Source organism: Gopherus evgoodei, chromosome 1 (assembly GCF_007399415.2).
Source record: "Gopherus evgoodei ecotype Sinaloan lineage chromosome 1, rGopEvg1_v1.p, whole genome shotgun sequence".
NCBI classification, from domain to species: domain Eukaryota; kingdom Metazoa; phylum Chordata; order Testudines; family Testudinidae; genus Gopherus; species Gopherus evgoodei.
In genome coordinates, this window is record NC_044322.1 from 125,171,337 (window position 1) to 125,192,606 (window position 21,270).

General features: G+C 40.9%; 1 protein-coding gene across 6 annotated transcripts in view; it reads left to right on the top strand.

Moving 5' to 3' along the window:
* The first annotated feature begins 387 nt into the window (after positions 1–387).
* The window catches only part of LOC115655837 (granulocyte-macrophage colony-stimulating factor receptor subunit alpha-like), a 45,266-nt gene continuing 24,383 nt past the window's right edge, over positions 388–21,270 (top strand). For 2 of the 6 annotated variants that reach the window (XM_030571753.1, XM_030571762.1), the window contains exons 1-8: positions 388–515; positions 1,256–1,468; positions 13,666–13,783; positions 13,972–14,105; positions 17,619–17,745; positions 18,428–18,557; positions 18,650–18,825; positions 19,068–19,222. In XM_030571753.1, coding sequence (XP_030427613.1) covers positions 1,352–1,468; positions 13,666–13,783; positions 13,972–14,105; positions 17,619–17,745; positions 18,428–18,557; positions 18,650–18,825; positions 19,068–19,222 — 957 coding nt within the window. In that variant the 5' untranslated portion in view covers positions 388–515; positions 1,256–1,351. Of the gene's footprint in view, positions 516–1,255; positions 1,469–6,088; positions 6,274–6,300; positions 6,434–10,436; positions 10,474–10,599; positions 10,713–13,665; positions 13,784–13,971; positions 14,106–17,618; positions 17,746–18,427; positions 18,558–18,649; positions 18,826–19,067; positions 19,223–21,270 lie in introns of those variants that run through there. The other 4 variants (XM_030571772.1, XM_030571796.1, XM_030571781.1 and 1 more) reach the window with 4 other exon arrangements.

Sequence of the window (21,270 nt, forward strand, 5' to 3'; positions counted from 1 at the left end):
TATATGCAATATAATACATAATATAATTACATGATCATATGCTACTTTTTTCCACAGAACCTCTGCCTTATTCAGGGCACAGAACTGATACACGGGAGGTCAAGTGCTTGATTTTGCAACCTTCCGGGGAGAGAAGAGGGGAGTTATTCTATGTATATATAGGATCAGATTCTGATTTCAGTTATGCTGGTGTAAAGCCAGAGTAAACCTATTCTGGAGTTACTCCAGATTTACTCCACTATAAGTCAGATCAGAATCTGATTCATACAGTCTGTAAAGAACTCAGGATGAGATGATGTGAGAAGGAGAAGGAAAGAGGAGGAGAAAGAATCTTACTTCTGCAGCTACCATGATGAAGTTTGCTCAGTGAATAATATCCGGCCACTGTTGTTGTGGCTGAAAGTGAGGAATTGAGACCCTGAAGAAGAGGAAACATCTGCTTGAATTTATATAGAGGGAAAAGTTGCTTTTGAGAATCCAACTGTAGGAGATCCAAGCAGCCAAAAGCACTGCAGGTTTGTGAAGATTGGTGTGTTTGTATTTTCTCCTACCATTAGATATAATATGCAATGTAGATATGTGAATTACCTGTAAATATATGTTTTCTTTTACAGCAGTCATAGCCCCCAGGAAATTAAAGACAAAAAACCATATACAAACAAAATTAAGATTGAGGAGACTTAAAAGTGACAAAAGCAGAGATATGGTATACATTGTAAGCTGTTTGAGGCAGTGATGGTATTATTGTTACTATATGTGTGTACAGCACCTGGCATAATAGAGCCTTGACTCCTGATTGAGGCCTCTACGTGCTATAATAATAAAATAATAGTAATAATTAATAACAAATAGGCTGTCCTCAACTCATTAATTTTGCCTTGTATTTTTGATTTGATATTGTAATGGTAATAAATACTAATGTTTGTTTCACAGTTCAGTGTAGAGGAAAATGTGTGTTAAACAGATACACTGAGGTGCCTTGATCCCATTACACACAATTATATTGCTGTGTTTGTATTGGTCCTGTCTGATAAGATACTTACTGGAACAGAAAGCTCTTTCAGTGAAAAGAACTTACAGGCAAACTATTGTTTGTGGAAGCAGGCTTGTTTGTAGGACATACATTTTCTATAAGTACGTTTACATCCAATGGTAGACGCAAAAGCACAAATGGACCGGATGAAATGGAAGAGGGTGTCTTATTAATTAAGTTGATGTTCATTTTGTGTGAAATTATTTATATTCTGCAAACAAGGAGATTAAAGAAGTTCCGGAAACTGTGAAGGAAATGACCCAAAGAACTGTCTCAATATCAGTCTTGCAACACTTCCCATGAATCGGATACTATGCAATGAAAAAGTATTGTCGCAGCAGTACAACAGCTTCAGGCTCAAGCATTTCAATCATCTCTGAGTCTCAGACCCAAGACCCTAAGGTAAACAAGATACCAGCCTTTTGCAAGGAGGAGGTAAGCTAGTTTTTGTCTTTGTGTTTTGTTTGCTTGTTTGAGGTGTTTTATTGTTATTTTTATTTCTCAAGTCTCCTATGACATAACACAAACATTTGCAATGGAAAAAAACCTATATTAGATTAAGTTCATCTACCTCCAAATGCAGATTTGAGGATGGTTTTAGCCAAAATTGTGATGACATTATTATTTATGATTTATGATCTGAAGTTAAGAACAAATGTGAGTAAAGGAAGTGATCAGATTCCCAGCACTGCCTGCGAGGTCAAGAAAAAACATTAGCAATATTTTCCCTTGTGTGTTGGACTGCCTTATTTGCTCTGACATCTATTTTGTGTATCCAGGAGAAATGTTGCTATCTCTTTCTTCTTTTAAAAAATAATCTAACTGGAAGCATTTGTATGTTGTCTCCTGTACATGAGTTTGTGTTTGGTAAGTTGCAGATCACTCCATAGAATGAATCAGTTCTAGGAACAGCATGAATTGAATGTACATTTCAATGACTGATATGTATCCTGGCTTTTAATTTTATTTCAATCCTTTAATAGTGAATGTTGCACATATATGGTGCTCTTAGGATCTTAAAGCAATTTCTAAGCCTCCATTTATCCTCACAACACCTCTGTAAGATAAGTAGTATTATCCCTATTTTATAAATGGCATTTCTATTTGAGATAGAGAAGTCTGAATGCCATTGTACAAGGCACTGCTAAGCACTCATTTGGAATTCTGTGTACAGTTCTGGTTACCTATGTTCAAGAAAAAGGAATTCAGCTGGAGCAGGTGCAGATCAGGGGAATGGCTAATTTTAGAAGGAAAGACTCTGATTGGCTTGTTTAGCCTATCAAAGCAAAGTCTGAGAGGGGATATGATTGCTTTCTGTAAATACTAGCCATCAGTAAATTTGGGCTGGAAATTAGAAGCATTGTAACTGGGGCTGTTGATTAATCACAGTTAACTCACGTGATTAACTCAAAGAAATTAACCCCACCCTGCTCACTCCATCCCCCCTTCTCTCCAACACTCTGTCTCCCCCTACACACACTCATTTTCACTGGACTCAGGTGGGAGTTTGGGAGAGGGTGCGGGCTCTGGGCTGGGGCCAAGGGGTTCACAGTGTGGGAGGGGGCTCTGGTCTAAGCCTGGGGCAGAGTGCTGGGATGGAGGAGAGGGTCTGAGGTGCTGGCTCTGGAAGGGGGCTCAGGGCTGGGGCTTGGGGTACAGGAGGGGGTTTGAGGTGCAGGAGGGGATGTGAGGTGTTGACTCCAGGATGGGACTCAAGGCTGGGGCTTGGGGGGCAGCCTCCTGCCGGGCAACACTTACCTCCGGTGGCTCTCAGTTGGTGGAATAGTGTGGCCCCCATGTCATTCCTGGAAGGGGCCAATATGCCCCTGCAGCCCCTGGGGAGAAATGAGGGGGCACGTGGCTCCATGTGCTGCCCCTCTCTGCAAGCACCACCCCTGCAGCTCCCATTGGCCGCAGCTCCCCATTCCCAGCTAATGGGAGCCACAGAAGCAGTGCTTGCAGGAGCAGTGTGCGGAGGGAGATCCCTGACCCTGAGGCCCTGCTAGCCTATTCCAGGAGTGGCATGGGGTCAGGGCAAGCGATTAATTGCGTGATTAACCATGATTAATTTTTTTAATCATTTGACAGCACCGAATTATAGCCAACAGAAGAAAGAGGTTCTGGAACAGCCTCCCAATAAATGTAGTAGGGGCAAGAAAGCTGAACGGTTTCAAAATGGAGTTTATTAATGGGATTATAGGCTGGGGCTGCCTGTGATAGCAGCAGACTGGACTTGATGATGCAGGAAGTCCCTTCCAGTTCTATGTTTTTATAGTCTTTTATATTCGTAAAACAGGCATGAGTGACTTGCCCAAGGTTGCACAGCTGGTCAGTGGCAGAACTAGGAATTAGAATTTAAAAGTAGGTCTTCCATCTCTTTCTCTCTCCACAGATGGCGTTTTCTCAGTAAAGACCTAATAAAAATGAATTTGTTGATATTTGCTCCCATATGAAAGCCTAGCTGATCCTACCTACCTAGTGATAGTGGCCACAGTAATGTTAGTCCTCATTACTTGAAAGTTGCATATAGGGCTATTGGAATCAGTTAATCACTATTTTATAATCTCACCAAAGGAGAACCAGAATCAATCTGTGGAAAATGGACACATCCATTCCAGCAGGATGGCACCTATTAAGAACTAACATTTCCAAGATCCTTTCCCATCTTAGCCTGGGTCTTGAGGGGAAGCTGAGATAGATTTGGATTATTATTTCCATGTCACTGCATCCACCCCATCCCTTTCACTCTACCAATAATACTTGTCTCAATACCCTGTTTGGACACTTTTCCCACAAGCATCTCCACATTTTCCTTTATGCCTTTCCCTAAGCATGGAACACCTTTCCTTATCTGATCTTTTTCATACTGAAGTCCTTCCTGAAGACCCACTTCTATTGTAGTGCCGACAAGAAACTAAGCAGCTGATTGTGGCAAGGTTGGGAGTTACCTGGGAAAAGTCAATATATTTTATACTAATTTTTAAAAAACCCAAACCTTGTTTTAACAAGAGTGCCCAATCAGAACATGACTAATTACCACCTCACCACACTGCTTGTGTGCTGTACATCCTTCCCCTACCCTCAATCTTGCTGTTTGGTCCTCTTTGTTTTGTCTGCCTAAAAGTTTAAGTTCTCCTTTTGCTTAGCATATTGTGAGTGCTACTGAAAACATATAAATAATAATAGTAATAAGGCTTGTCTACACTTAAAATGCTGCAGCTCACCACTGCAGCTGGGCCGCTGTAGCACTTCAGTGAAGAGTCTACCTACACCAACAGGAAGGGCTTTCTCATTGGCATAGGTATTCACCTCCCCGTAGCTAGGCTGATAGGAGAATTCTCCCATTGGCCTAGCACTGTCTACACTGGGGGTTAGGTCGATTTGATGTCATCGTTGCTGGGTATGGATTTTTCACACCGTTGAGCGAAGTTGTTCTACTGACCTAATTTTCTAACGTAGACCAGGCCATAGTTAATCACAGAAGGTAACATATAAATGCAAGGTTTCAAAGAGGGCAGTATGTACATTACGAATGCAGTGCAAGTCCATAGCTCTTCCATTTATTTATGCATTTTATTTATTTTGATTTAAATTTTTCCAAGGCCTCTCTCCAGCTCTGGGTCACCTGGAGGTTATTTAAAACAACAGTCCATCCAAAGAATAATCACACAAGGGGCAACCCATAGTCCACACATCACAAAATGAAATTATATACAAAGGTATATCCCACCCTCAACTCCTATCCCATTCAAACCTTATACCCTCCCTGAAAGCCCCAGTAGATAGATGGCCTTTGCAGCAGATCCTAACAGACTCAGGACTAGAGCTGGGTGAAATTTTTTAGTCAAAACTTTTATTTGATGAAAACTGCAGATGTGGCCAAAATGAAATGTTCAGCTTTGGGTCAAGTGAAATATTTCATGTAACCTGAAATTATTATTTATTTTTTGATTCCCCAAACATTTCAAAAAAATCATTTTGGCATGACCCACGATTTTATTTTTTGAAATTGCCAGTGAACTGAAAACTTTCCTCGGTTCCACTCAGCCTATCAGCAGAAAAAGGGAAGCAAGTACCAGAGCCAAGAGGCTCTCACTGAAAATGCCCTTCAGCAGCTCTCGCTAGTTTACCCTGAGGGGGTTCCAGCTAGTCATGCCTCTGCTGACAATATTAACCGGAGAGGGAGGTGCTCTATTTCAGGCAGAGTCTTGAGATGCCACTGCTACACCAATAATCGCCAGTTAGCTATAAAGAAGCCCTATTTACACTAGTATTGTACCATAGCTGACTCAAAGTGATGCAAGGCCTTGCTCCTCACCCTGAGCAGACTATAAAAGGGGTCATGATTCTTGTAAGGTTGCTAAGGCGAAACTGGGACTTTTTTTGGCCCTGTATTCCCCGCATAATACGTTATTTAAAACAAGAAGAGTGAACTTTTAAAGGCTCCAGGGTTACCCCAGTGAATTCCCAACATGTCCTGATCCTGAGAGTAGAGTTTACTCTTTGTTCACTGGTGGGGCAAAGTCCATTCTGCAGTGCTGCCTGTGAACGTTTCCAACAGCAGCATCATAAAAACATGCAGATGAGCAAGACAGCGATGGTTAGGAAGAGCTGAGAAGAGGGACCAACATTATCTAAGATTCCTGAGCACATCATTAGAGAGAGATGGAAAACACCTTTTGTGTCAAATTTTCACAACTTTCTTTTCACTTCTAGCACTCTATGTGACTTCTACTGAAGCTTTGACATAATCTCATCCCAGCAGCTGTGTCTGTATTGTTGCCACACAATGAAGTCATGAAAAAGATTCTGCAGTGTTTAAAAAAAGATGGTCTCTGCAATGGTCTGTCTGCATTGCAATAACAGTATATCTTGGCTGTCCCAACCTGGGTGTGACATGGCTTTGGAGAACAATGGGTATGAAACTACTCTCCCTGAAATGCAGGGTGCCCTGTGGAAATGTTTAAGGTTCTAATATAGCTTGAGGATATGGCTATGGTTCTATCTGCACTACAAAATTGTAATGAGTTGTAACCAGTTGTCATGGATCTACAGGGACTGTGCTATGCCCCAGACTTGGAGTAGTCTCCTGGAAGTAACTCTTCAGTGCCCCATGCCCCCAAGGAGTTCCACTTTTCCTACAGGATAGGCCACACAGCCTCAACACCTCTGAGACCGGACCTTCAGACTCTACTCCTCCTGTTTCTCACCATGAGCTCTGAACAGAGAGTCTGACTAAGGTAGACATCTGTTGAGAGATATTTTACCCTCTTCAGGGATCAATGTCCTTCATTAACTATTTACAACAACACCAGGCATCCTTTCTAAAATGGAATGAGTTTTAAAAGTCAACTGGAAAACAGTGCTGGGAAGTCCTTAGGCTAGCAAAGAGAGACAAAGGTAAGACAGAGTTCATGCTGGCTGAAGCCAAGGCTCCACCAACACCGTCTGCCCTAGAATCCTCTCTCTCTCTCTCTCTCTCTCTCTTTCTTCCCCCACTCCCCTTTGACCCTGAGTCCTGAATGGCTCCTGTGTAACAATCCCAAGCCCAATGGGGAGAGGCTTCCAGAGTATTCTCACTTATAGCACATTTCTCCTGAAATGGTTTTAAATTGTATTGTAGAAAGGTCTTAAGAAAAACAATTCACAGAATAAAAAACTCATATTTCCGTTTCCTTGATTTTGCGATATTAACCTCGCCTGAGAGCAATTAAAATCTTATGTAAGAGAAGAACTTTTCTTATCATGACCAAAAATTCCAGTAATTAGTGTTGTTTCTTTGTACTGTAGTTGTTTTTCTAAAGAGAAAAAGGAGAAAATCTCCTTAACAGCAAGACAGGTACTGAAGGAAACAAAAGTTTTCTCCTTCTACAACAGTGATACTCAGACTTCAGTAATTCAGGAGCCAAATTAGTGAGTGTTCCTTAGATTTCAGCATCACCCAAAAGAGCCACAGTTGTGTGAATTCATTGTTTCATTTACTGTAGTACAATATATTCATAATTAAACAGGATTAAATTCATAAATTAAACAGGATATTAAATGACAGGGGAAATATATATATATATATATATATATATATATATATATATATGTATATATATATATATATATATATATATATATATATATATATATATATATATATATATATATATATATGTATATGTATATGTATATATATATGTATATGTATATGTATATATATATATATATGTATATGTATATATATATATATATATATATATATATATATATATATATATATATATATATATATATTGACTGACCAAGTATTATTTTATCAAATGCAATTGGTTAATAACATAGTAAAAGCATCCGGACTGGGTAGTAACTTGGACTGGTTAATTATTAAATCACATCATGTTTTAATACCATACGCTGCAGAGAGACACAGGAGACACATTAAAGAGCCACTACTGCTCGCAAGCCTCAGTCTGAGTATCGATGTCTTTGAGGAAATTCAGTTTCCTATGAGAGGAGTGAAATAATGGAGCTCTTGTTTAGTATTCCATAATTAGCCACTCCGAACTAAATTCAGATGCGAGTCTAACTGACTCTTAGGGAGTCTAAGCAGGTGTAACATGGGTCTGCTCAGTGTTGTTACACAAACTTAGACTTGCACCTACTTGCCAATATGTTATTTACACTCTTACACATTCCCTCTCGATCTGGCCCACTGAGTCCAAGGCACTAAAGTCTTAGCATGAACTTAATTTCATTGGGACTGTTCATGCAGGTGAAATTAAGCAGATGTGTAAATTTTTGCAGGATCAAAGCCATAGCAAGAGTAGAAGAGGGGTCAGAAGAGAGAGATGTAGCAGAATAATGAGCAGATGAAAGAAGGCTGTAAGATAAGTGGAGGTCTGATCTACCTCTACCTTCCTATTAAAGTCCAAAATAACCCTTTCAATATTAAACAGTCTGGAGAGCACAGTGAAAGTTTTGTGTGTCTCTCTTTTTTTCTTTTTACTAAATTTAGACCAGAACTTAAATCTGAAATCCAAATCCAGTTTACACCTAGCAACCCCATTAAAACATAAACTTCCAAACTTCAAAATGTATTACTTACTCGATATGAGGCAAAATAGCTACTTGTCATTTACTAGTAGTTATTTAGAATTGCTCAGAATTGTTTAATATTTGTTAAAAATTACTCCATTTCTAAATACTTACTCCCAGCAAACTTATTACTTAGCATCTATTAGTGATTGCCTAGAATCATTTAATCACTAATAAATGACAAGAAAATAGTTTACTGAGGATTAGTAATATAAACCTAAGTCATTTCTAACAGATACTGAGTAACTCCAGATAATTTTTGTTGGGAATTACTTAGTGATTTTTAAGTAGTGAATTCTCATTTGTATTAAAGCAATCTCTTCCTGCAAATCTGCAAATATCAAAAATGATTAAGTGAACACAAGTAATAAATATTTTATAAAGAAAAAGGAATTTTGTAGGACCTCGGAGTACAGAGGCAATGCGGTGGCCCTGAGCACAGCTGGGAGAAATGTAGAGGGAAGACTTCATTGGTTTGGAGGGGCGGGCTGCAGAAGGTGTAGAAAGGGAAGATTCCCATATTAGGCTGTAGTCTCCGCTTTTCCTGAACCCTTAAACAGGGGATTTGCAGGGATATAGCTCTGTGCATCCTGATCCTGGTTGCTGCTAAGGGGCTCACAGTGCAAGAGATGCTTTCAGAGATAACCCTCTGGCTGTCTTTGCACTGGGCAGGGTCTGTGTAAGGGATATTTTAAAAAAGTATGCTGCAGCCAAGTGGCCCCAAGGGGGTGTTCTGGTAGCTGGCGAGCAACATTGTGTAGGAAAAACCTGCTCACAGCACTTTTCTTCCAACCATACTGCTACTCATAGATTGGGGATTGGCATAGGAGCTACCACACCAGGTACCTCCTAAATTGGTGTAATTTCCCCACAGATAGCTAGGGATGTGGGGTAAGACAGTTATCTGGGGGAGAGTGCCCTCTCCCTCCCCAAATTTGTGTGACAAAGATTCAAAGGGTACAACAGGCCATGTCTGTAAAAGCTTGCCTGACTTTCACTTCCATTCTTCGAAGTTCCCTTTAGGAAGGATCTGAGGGCAGTGGGGAAGCCAACAGGAGCAGTGCTGCCAAAAGCCATCAGAAAGCTGGAGATCGGGGAGGGCAGAATGATGGAGGCAAGAGACCTCCATGGGGATGGCCTCTGTCTCGGCAGACCCTCTGAGATTGGTGGGGAGCTGAGTCACTTGCAGCTCCTGAAGAGAGATCATCTCCACTCATCCCTCATTGAAGCAATCCAAGAAAATTTAATGCAGCAATACATGGATACTTGGTCTGATTAGAACTGAGAAACTGTTGAACTGAATTTCTTCAAATAGTTTGTTCCTTAGATTTCACAAAGATTTACAAAAATAGCCAATGTTTGAATGGTTGTTCAGGAATTCTGGAGATTTCTGTATGCAAAGTTCCTGATTGAGATCTTTGGAACAAATATATTTTCAGCTCAAGAGTATTGTATAAGAGAAAGTGTTAAGGAACTGAAAAGGAGGATTTCTAATGGAAGGGATAAAACAGTGAAGTCAATGACAAATAGCAGTGCATAGAAATATAGGTAATTTCACCATCCATTGGTGGAGGAGCCATACCAAAAATTAAGCACTGTGGAAAGGGGATTTTTTAATAAAAAAAGAAGAAGCTAGTCAAAAAGTCCCTTTAAGTCAAAAGTGAAAAAGTGAAAATCCTTAGATCTAGTATGGAGGTTATTTATTTAACAAAGACAAAGGCAATTATGAATGGTCCTAAGCAAAAAAGCAGGTAGATAAGAAAAAAATATGGAAAGATGCAAGATTTTATTTCTCCACACAAATTGCCTTCAGAAAATAGAAAACTATCCAAATGAAGTCAGTTGAAAGCAGTATAAACTATGACAGGTAAGTGGGCTAAATCAGATTTTAAATAGCAGTTGGTGAAGACATTTAAAAACTAAGAAATAATTTAAATTTGTCAAAAGCAGAGTGTCTGTGAATTAATTGGTGTGTCCACTCAACTACCAGGGAGTAAAAGGGAGTGATTAAGGAGGAAAAGGACATTGCAAAGAACAAAATTATTTCTTTGCATCACAATTCACCATAAAGGATCCTGAGGGGACATTTACTCTTTGCAGGTAATAAAGATGAGGTACTGAAAGAGACTGAGGTGTAAAAAGAGATGGTGCTGGAACAAATTGATAAACTAAGGAGCAATAAGTCATCTGGATGAGAGGGCACACACCCAAGAGGAAGAATCAAGTGGCTGGGAGGCTAATGAGTATGCAATTGCTCATTAAAATTTGCTATTATACTAGAGGGCACCACTCTTTCAAAAATTGTACTAAGGGAGATATAAGGAATTAGAAATTGGGAAATCTCACTTCAGTCCCAGGTAAATACGTTGAAACTGCAATAAAAAAACAGAATTAAAATAGACCTGTATGAACATGTTAGGTTCAAAGGACAAGCTTCTGAAAAGGGAAAATCATGCCTCTCTGATTTACTATAACATTTTCAGCATGTCAACAGAAGTAATAAAGAAGAAGCAGATGGCGTAATATATTTGGACCTTCAAAAAGCCTGTGACAAAGTCTCTCGCGGAAGACTCTTAAAATAACTAAAGTGTCCAAGGTGAGGATTGAGTATTCCTGGATCAGAAACCAAGAGGCAAGAAAAAAAGTAGAAACACCATTCTGACAAGTTACAGTTACCTACTAGGACTAATATTCTTTAACATGTTTAATAACATTCTGGAAAAGAGGATGAACAGTGAGGTGACCACATTTGAAAGTGGCACAAAATTCTTTAGTCTAGTCAGGACAGAGAGAAGGGTCAGGAACCTTCTGTCAGAGACGGGACTGTCAGAGACATTCAGGGCAGCAGATGAAGCTCACTGCAGCAAATGCAAGACAGTGCACATTGGAAGGAATAATGATAATCTCAGTTCCTCATTTCTGAGTTCAAAATTAACTATAACTACTGTGGATAGTCCTTTGCTCAATATGCATCAATGGTCAAAAAGCAAACCAAATGTAAGAACATAAAAGTAGAGGGAAAGAAAATGATACTGAAAATATTATAATGCATTTATATAAACCAATAATATGCCTTCACTTGGAATACTGTGTTCAGTTCCAATCATCTTCTCTCAAAAGAAATCGACCGATTCAAAGAATTCAAATATAATCAGAGCCATGAAAAGATTCCCATAGAAGGAGATTGAAAATACTAAGAATGTTTTAAGTAGACAGGAAAGGAATAAGAGGGAAAATGAAATAATAGATGGCATCAAGAATAATAATATCTAATGTTAGAGGGCTTTCCCTTCACCCCATGCCCTGGTTCTTGTCATGCAGATAGAAAGCAGAAGACAGAAGTCCCAAGTACAGGCAATTTAATGTTTATTGGGGTTAGTTCCAAGCAAGCATATATACTACAACTCTGATGCCACAGTCTTGTTTCCCAGTGTCCCGTTCTCAGCTCTGATGCTGCTGAGCATTTACCCTGTGTCCCCCTCCCCAGCTCTGATGCTGCAGAACCTTGCTATGTCCCTCTTCCCACCTCCACTCCCTATTCCCTATTTCCTATTCCTTCTTCTTAGCAGGCTCAAACATACCTGCAATGCATGCCCACAGTGCCACATCCTACAATTTATGGTTATGTTCTGTTTTGGGGGGACGTGGGTCTGGGTCTTGGTCCCATGGGAGGCGTAAGGATTGAGGTATTGCTCTGGCCAAGGCCAGGCCTTTCTTTGGCTTTTAATGTGTCTTATGCCTGGCCATCCTTGCTCCTCCCAGCTGGTTGCTTGACCTTGGCTTGAGAGAGGACCCAGGCAGCCTTCCAGCATATGCTCATATATTACACTCCCACCATACCCTGTAAGACTTTAGTTCCATCTCTTATCTCTTTCACCCTATCTGCCTGAGGGCAGATGTAACACACAGTGTCTCTGTCTTTTGTTTACACATATTAGGATAGGATATAAGAGTATCAAAAAGTCAAACCCAAAATTCTATCTCAGGCTGACAAACAAGCCTATATGCTAACACTTAACTCTTATATAAATGCTTTTAATCAATAGCTCTCAGAAGGTTTTACAAAGGAAATAAGTAGATGGTCCCCGTTGCCATAATATCTGAGCACCTCACAATCTTTAATATATTTATCCTCACCACACCCCAGTGAGGTAGCGCAGTACTGTTATCTGCTTTGTACAGAAGAGGAACTCAGGGAGAGAGGACCAGAACCACAAAAGGATTTAGGCATCTAACTCCCACTTTAGGAGTCTAAGTCCAAAATTTAGGCACCACAGAAATCCTCAAAACCGCTACTCAGCTGCCACCTAACTTTGGAGGTGCCTAAAATTGTTCAGTGCCAAAATTTCTGCTGTTAATTTCTGCTGTCCTCAAGGTGTCTACATTTCTATCTCTGGCTGTGCACATAGCTGCCTCAATACTGATGGCCAGTGCCTATCTCACGCCTGCATAATCCTCAAACCAGGTGAAACTAGGCAATGTCCCACCTACCTCGCCTGCGGGGCCCAATCCAGTAGGCTTTAAGCCATACAGAGAAGCCGAGGGAGGAAGGAGGCAGCAGTGGCCTTCCTTGTAATCTTTAGTTCACTAGTTAGAACGCTCACCTGGGATAAGAAAGACGCTGGTTCAGTTTCCACCCTTAAAAAAGAACTGCTTTCAACTTGGGCATTCCACCCCTCAGATGCATGCCCCAACCACTCACCTATGGGTTAGTCTCCTGTGAGGCTTTCTCAATCTCTCTTGTTGAAGCTGTTCCACTTTATATTTCATAATTAAAAAATGAAATAGACACTGAGTGAGAGAGTTTGTGACTGACTCTACAGTCCAGCGATTAGGGCAGTCAGAGGAGAGGTGGGAAACCCAAAGTCAAATCCCTTCTCCACAGCACGCAGAGGGAAGAACTGAACTGGGGTCTCCCACCTGAGTGTCTTAACCACAAGGCTAAAGGTTATAAAGCTACCACCATCTCTATTTTGTGTAGAATTAGGAGGGTACTTCTGCCATTCTTGCAAACAACAGCTTAGGTTCCTGACTCCAGGAGAAGGGCACATGGCTGCACATCCCAAGCAGAGATAGGTGCTCCCCTCCAGCCTAGATTTAGGCATCTAACTCTCTGAAAGGGGCAGGACACATTCCTCTCCTCTGCATCTGCTATTGGCTATTGGCCAGCTTGGTTCCTAGCATGCAGGCTTTCATGGATCCCATTCTTAGGCAGCTGGCTTCCTCATGCATTGTACAGAGAGCTTAGTTGCCTAACCCAGGGTTTGTGAATTCTACTGAGTGCCAAGGCACCACAATGCATGTGTGCCTTGGGGCCAGAGGGCCTAAGCAACCAGCCCAAAGTCAAAGTGACAAAGAAGGGGCCTGAACCCCAGTCTCCCAAGTACCAGCACAATGCCTTAGCTACTGGGCCTTGTTGCTGGTGCATATGTGTGATGTATTTAGCTGATTCTAGTGACTAATAAAAACAGTCTTTGATTCTGTCCTTAAAAGAAATCAAGCTTTACAGAAACCTAAGTGTGCTTTGGCATCTGTTTCTTCTCTTGTAGGTTTCATTCCTGTCTATTTCCAAGGACAAGAGGATGGCTGCCACTCTAGGACTTATTTCCATGCTTTGTTGCGTCATGTTATTTCCTAGACTGCATGCTGTCATTTTGTATACAGAGTGTAAGTATAATACTTTAATTGAGATAATCTAAAGGACATAGTTTAATTCATTTCACTCACCTGGACATTTGCCCATCCAGTTATGCTATGTGTTGTCATAGCAGGCCTGCTTAATACTAGCCTCTGTACTTGAAAACTTTGAAAAATCTTATTGCATTCTCTCTGATATTAACTCATAAAACTTTCAGCAAACTCATCATCCTCACCCATTGCCAACTTGACGCTGAATCCCGAAAAACTAAAGCTGACCTGGGACAGCAGTGTCACTGTTACTGAATACACCTGTTCTATGAAAGCAGGCAAGAGAGTAGTACGGAAAACGGTAAGTTTTCTATTTACTTATTAACAGAATAATTAACTGTACTTTTTTTTCCTTTTATTTACTCCATCTATTGACAAAACATATAAACCATCTCCCCCGATATAACGCAGTCCTCAGGATCCAAAAATCTTACCATGTTATAGGTGAAACCTCATTATATCAGGGTGGAGGTGTACGTATCACTTGTAGTATCACAAAAACCTAGAAAATGACAATATGTTTCCAGAGTTCTTGGGGACTTTTATTATATATATTACAGCAGGTTCGGTTCCCAGTGAGGTACAGCATCTGAAGGAACCAACTAGAAACACCCCTTAGTCCAACGTTATTCAATATTTTTATCAATGATATGGTAAAAACTGTTGGAATAGTAAATAATAAGGATAGGTCAGTTATACAGAGAGCTGTATATGACTGGGGGAAGTGGGATCATTTGAACAACATGCATTTTATTGCAACATAATGCAAGATTTTACACTTAGGAACACAGAACGTAGCTCACACTTACAGAATGAGAGACTCTATCCTAGAAAACAGTGACTCTGAAAAGGATATTGGGTTAATGTTAAAAACCAGTTGCCAGTGCAACACTGTGCCACAGGTCTGTCTACACAGCAACAGAGAGGTGCAATTCCCAGTATAGGTACATATTCACACCCTAGCTCTGCTTGTGCTAATGCTTAAGAATAGCAGTCTGGCTTTGGCAGCATAGGTGACATATTGGGCTAGGCACACAAATACAATCCTGCCCAGTCTCCAGGCAGCTAGACTGACCCATTGTCCATACAACCACAGCCCCACTGCTATTCTTAGGTGCTAGCTTGAGCAGAGATAACATGAATATAATTTCCAGCATGGGCAGACAAACTTCCCAGCTGTTGTGTAGACATACTCTGAGAGCACTAATGTGATTATTGGAAATATAAGCAAGAGAATATTGAATAGGCAGAGGGTACTCTGTGTACAGCATTGGTGAGATTGTTACTGGAATATTGTGTCCAGTTCTGGTGTCACCATTTCAAAAGGATGCTGAAAATTGAAGAGTTCAGGATAGAGCTACATGAATGATCTGAGGTCTGGGAAACCTGCTTTGCTGGAAAAGACTTAGAGTATGTCTATGCTACAAATGTAAGTCGACCTATATTAGGGTGACTTACAGCCACCGCAGTAATTACATGTCCACACTAGCCTAACTTGGTCAGTGGTGCGCGTCCTCATGAGGAGCGCTTCCACTGACCTAAGAGAGGCAGTGTGGGGAACTGAGCCATTAGTGAGCTCGCTCTACTTAGCTTATCAAAGAGAAGATTAAGAGGTGACTTGATCAGTCTATATCTACCTATAGGGGGAGAAGTCGTCTAATAATATAGAGCTCATTCATTTAGCGGGCACCTTTCTTTGAAGCATTGACTGCTGGCCACTCTCAGAAACAGGAGATGGGGTCAGATGGATAAGTGGTCTGATCCAATACAGAAATTCCTGGCACACATTCTTGTGATCCACTACATCTGGTGGATACAGAAAAAGCACAAAGGTCCTCCTGATAACAGCATACCTTTTTATAAAGGATTGTTTGGAGACAGTGGCTGCCAGAGGGCAACTTTATTTGTTTCATATCTTGCTCTTTCTCTGATGGGCCAGCAGCACTGTTGATGTTAGCCTTTTTTTGAGAATCAGAGAATTTACTGAAATGTTTACCTGGAACAAGGAGGAAAAGGTTTTGTTTAGAACTTCCTGGATACCTTAGTGTGTGAAGGTTCCCTATGCAGGAATAAGCCATGTAGAGGAGTAGAAAGTCTGGAACGATTCATTTGCAAAATTTCCTCTTTTCTGTTTGGCTGTGGGGTTTGCCCTCACAAAGAAGTAGCTGGTGATTTGGCCAGATCCTCAGATACACACAAATCCCTGAGAATCCACTGGAGGGAAGGGGTGTCCAAGCAGAAGGCCTTGGCTTCCAAACTGTCACACAACCCTTTCCTGCACAGCCCCTGCAGGAAATTACCAAATTCTGTTTGTCTTGCTTGTGTTTGGCCAAGAAGGGATAGAATCTAATGGAGCATGTTTCCTACCCAAGCCTTGATCTCTCTTGCCCCTGCTGCAGTGCTGGAATCCTGCAGGGCCCCACAGAGGAGCTTTGGGACTTAAGGGAAGGTGACTGTATAAGAATATATCAGATTTAAATAGTAGTTTTAGAAATACACATCACACTTTCATACACTCTATAGCTGTGAATGTGCTTTCAGTGAGAGCTTTCAGAGCGAAAGGATGGTCCAGGAGCTAGGGCACTAACTTTGTCTCTGCTCTGCTGCAGACTGTCTGTGTGACCTTGGTCAATTAACAGTCTTTCTGTGCCTCAGTTCCCAGCTACAAAATGGAAACACTCACTAGCTTATGAGGCAATCAGATGCTACGGTGATGGGGGCCATAGCACTACCTAAGATAGCTAGTTACTCTGAGACTGATTCTGCCTAGGGAGAGGTCAAATCTCATGATGAGGAGTAGGCCACAGGGAATATAGCTCTTGCTGTGAATGCATGATAAACACAAGAGACTCCTGTTCACATTTTTTTAAAAAGAACAAATAAAACCTTACCTTTACAACTCTGTGAGTCATGACTGCTTCCATTCTACATTCAAATAGGAGCTGCCTTCCCCATATACCAGGTTGCATTTTCAACATTTCAGCTTCCTCATGTACTGATTTTCATTTTCCAAGACTATGATCTCAAAGGGGATAGTAGCGCTGATTTCTTGGTGTTTGAGAATTTTTCATTTAAAAATGATGGTCCTGAGTCCTGTCTGTGCCACTCTAGTTTATTCTGATGTAACTGTTGGATGTAAAACTGCAGTAATATAGTAATGAATTAAGGCCAACATTGCTAATCTTTCTGGGTGTGAAGATAAGCTCCAGAATATAAATTGTTTCAGTAATTGGATATATTGATTTTTAACATATATTGTTGCTCAAATCTACAGATAGCAAACATTTTATAATTCTTGGGACAACAACAAACTTTTGGAAGACTTTTGATAATGCATACAATAGTTTTGCAAATTCATGGGGAAACTATTAAACATTCAAGCTCAGAACCTTCCTCAGGAAGTCATTCACAGAGGGAATCCTCTGGATGCAGATCTACCCTTGCCTTTCCAGCGGGAGCTTGCTGCTACCATCATTTGATCCCTGCAAAAGCTTCTAAACTCTTTGTTGAAGGAACTCCATGGAGTCAGGTAGGAGGGCACTAGAGAAGAGGTTACTGATTGCACCCCATGGCACCTCTCTTTGTAGATCCCCTAGACTTCTCTGCAGAAATATGGAAGGCAATTCATGCAGCTGGAACTGTGCAAACAAAGACCTTAATGCTGAAAAGACTTACACCTCTGCTTAACTTTACACACTGTGAGACATCCTACTGGTCTCAATTGACTTATGTTTGGACTTTTCCCATAGTTAGAAACAGTTAAAACTGAGAAGGAAAAAACAAAGGATTAATACAAATGCATGTTATTTTTCAGGTGTACAATAAAACCTGCATGTTTAGCATAAGCCAAGCTAAGCCTATACATAAAGGGGCATTATTTCAAGTTCAAGCAACGTACAACAACACTTTCTATTCAGGAGAAGGCAGATTCATTCCTCAAGGTAATGCATTAGTGTTTGTGAAAAGTTTTGTCTATCTGCAATATTTTGAGAAAAGAAAACGTCAGAATACATTTCATTCTAGAAGTTATTGATTTCATTTTTTATTACGAATGCTTTTGCAAATCTGCTCCAATGATGCCATTTTGTAACAAACTGTGGCTTCAATTGTGCTAGTGACATTGTGGCAGAGGAAGGGTCCACTTTTGCACAGTAACTTGCAGGATAGAAACATCTGTGTGTGATATAATTGCTTTTCTTATGTCAATCTCTTAGAGAAACTGAGGGTTAAAATGGTGCGTAGCAAAATAAAACAGTGACCACATTAGGCATCTTCTGAAGCAATTTATGGCTAACATGAACCTCGTTCTGGCTGACTAATACAAACTGAGTCATATTGTTAATGATTATGACAACTAGATTTAATCACCATGGTTAATGTAATGCAAAAGTTTTCAAACTTCAGTGCCTAAAATTAGGCACCTAAATTCTTAGGGACCTAAAATCATCAGTACAAGTTGCAGATGCTCAAATTCTCTCTGGGTCTGACCCAGTGTGTGCAAGGTCGTATCTGCTTGTACTTGTAGTTCACTCTTTTCTTCTTCTTCTTCTTCTTCTTCTTCTTCTTCTTGACAAAACCAGTTGGTAATCTATAAATACACATGTAACTTTTCTTGGTTTCCAGGCATGAATGGAACTTCTGTTGAAAATTTCTCCTGTGTGATTTACAACATTTCCTTCATGAATTGCACTTGGGAAGCCGGCAGGAATGCTCCAGAAGATACCCAATATTTTCTTTTCTGGCAATACTCAAAGTAAAGAGTTTTCATTGGCTCAAAGAAGTTTTGAATTCAGATTTGACAGATGACATTTCTCGTGTTTAACTGAAACATTTTGGTATATGCAGGGAAGAAGATGAACAAGAGTGTCCACATTACGTAAGAGATGCACCTGGAAGACATATCGCATGCAGTTTTCAAGATGTGAAAGACATTAAAAATACAGTTTACTTCCTGGTGAATGGGTCCAGCAATGAATCGGAGATTCAGTTTTATGATGAGTACATCGCACTATATGAAATTGGTAAGGAAAAAGTTTCTTTCCGTTTAATTTCCATTTTTACTACAAGTAGAGTGGACCATTCTTCACTGGGAGAAGGGCCTGCATTTGTTTCAGAGCTGTGCTCCAGAAATAAGCTTTTATCTATCTTTTTTTTTAAACTGTTTCTAGCCCTTGTGGTTGCAAAGATACAATTCCAAATATGAACTGATTCTTTATCAAAAGCTGACTCTTTATCAGATGTAATAGTGATTATTTTATTCTAGAAAAACTCACTCCTCCATTAAATATCACTGTAAGCTGTTCTGAAGACCGAGCAGAGTGTATAGTGCAATGGAAATGGCCCCAGCTAAGCCATTTGGAAGGAAATGGAGATGGCTGCTTTGAGTATCAAATTGACATTCAAAATAAGAAAACTAATGTAAGTGTAACTTTTTGAATGACTCTCACTAGGAATATATATTTTCTGTTTATCAATCTATAATATATAGACAAACGTCAACCAGTCCTACACTACGAGTCACCTCCCTTTCCCCATCTGTCATGCAGTCCTTTTAGATCCAGCCATTCCTACACGCTACATACTTTATTGCCTCATTTGCCAACCTTGTCCTCATAACTGTCTTTCAGCACTTGCAACTCTCTGTGCCCACTCTATTGACTACTTTTGTTTCTCACCAGCATTACACATGCTAACCCTAACTCAGCGATTACTTTTCTGAACTCAGATCCAACAGCAGGATCCACAGAGACAGTAGAGAGAACTAGACACTACAAATTCCTGTCCACTGGAACAGGTGAAACCCCAGCTTATAATGCCATTCATTATCCTGGGATGTGAAAACAGCTTTTTAAAGCTTTTATCCCTAAAAGTGCAGGTCACTAGATGATTGATTCACTAATTTAACTCATCCTCACCTCCAAATATGTCTTTGTGCAATGACAACCCGTACAATATTATAGGCAAGGCTGATAGCACCACCTATTATTAAGGTTGCCCGACACTTCCCCATCTAAGACCTTGGTTTTGATTACTTATAATTTTGCCAAACTTCAACTATTTGGGCTGAAATTTTCCATAGCAAATATTAGCCAAAATGTTTCAGAACAAGACCAGAGAAAAATACAGTTTTTCAATATTAAAAAAATTCTAATAATCTTGTCTTTGGAAACTCAAGGCCCCCATTCTTTGGACCAGTGACATTTGGCAGAGGGTGTCCTTTGTGTCAGAATGTGCCTTTTACAATCCCTGTGAAAATCTGCCCAAATTTGACCAGGTGAGAAGCCTTTGAAAAATCCCAGTTTCCACTTGCTCAGAAGAGACTTGCTAAATTCTGGACTCCCTGAGCATACCTGAGCCTCTCACAGCTCCTAACTTTGACTAGACTGTGCATGCGTGCCATCCCCATAGAGCTGCTGAGCATGCTCCAGCACAGGGCTATGAGGTTATGGCTGCTCCCAGCTGCTCCAGGCAGGGTGGGACTGGACATTGGAACTGGGAGCTGAGCATCTGCCTTTCCTGTGCTCTCAGTGCACCCCTGCTGCTGATCTACAAGTGTGGAGGAGGAAGAGGCCATCAGATTCAAATGCAGAGGCCACAAGAGCCCAACCTAAAGCATTGTAGGGGAGATCTGGGGGAGTAGATTGGGACAAGGACCCTGCAGGGAGGAGACTGGGACTTGCAGGGCAAGGAGACTTGGTCTCAAGAGTCAGAGAGAAAAATAGGTGGGAGGAAGAAAGAGAGTAAGAGGTGGGAACTGAGACTGAATGAAAGGAGACTTGGACTAGGAACCAATGGGGCAGAGAGAAGGAGGTTATGTGGGGAGGAGAGACAGATTTGACAATGAGTTGGAGTGCAGGGAGAGAACTGGAACTGCCTGTGAAAAGAAATTGGAACAAGGAACCATGGGAAGTAAGAACACAAAGTGGATGAGAAGCACAGGAATGAAGACTGGACCTGGAACCATCAGGGATGAGGAATGTGAGTGTGTGGGGGGGGTGACTAGAGGCTGCAGGGAGAGAGAGGCAGATCAGAGAGTCAGGACAAGGAGCTGGGACTGGTTGGGCAAGGAGAAGACTGAATCTCGGAGCAGGGCAGAAAACGAGGACTGGGTGTGGTGGAGACTTGGAGTGGGATTCTGCATGGGTGAGTTTAGGACCTACTAGGCAAGAAGTCTGGGATTGGGATCAGAAGTCTGAAGAGTGGAGACTGGGACTGACTAGGTGAGGAGAATGGGACTGGGATAAGCAGCCAGTGTTGGGGTCTACAGGACTAGCATAAGTTAGAGGGGGAAGGGCAGAATGGGTCATGTTTGTGGGCAATGGGCAGAAGAGTCTTGGTTCAGTAAAGAACACTCAGCTCCAGAGCCTGCAATGAAACCCAGGATCCCAGAGTCTCCACATTCTTCTGCCATCAGCAACTGTCTGTGAAACTCACTGGTAAAGTGTCTCATCCCCTTCTAGTGCTTG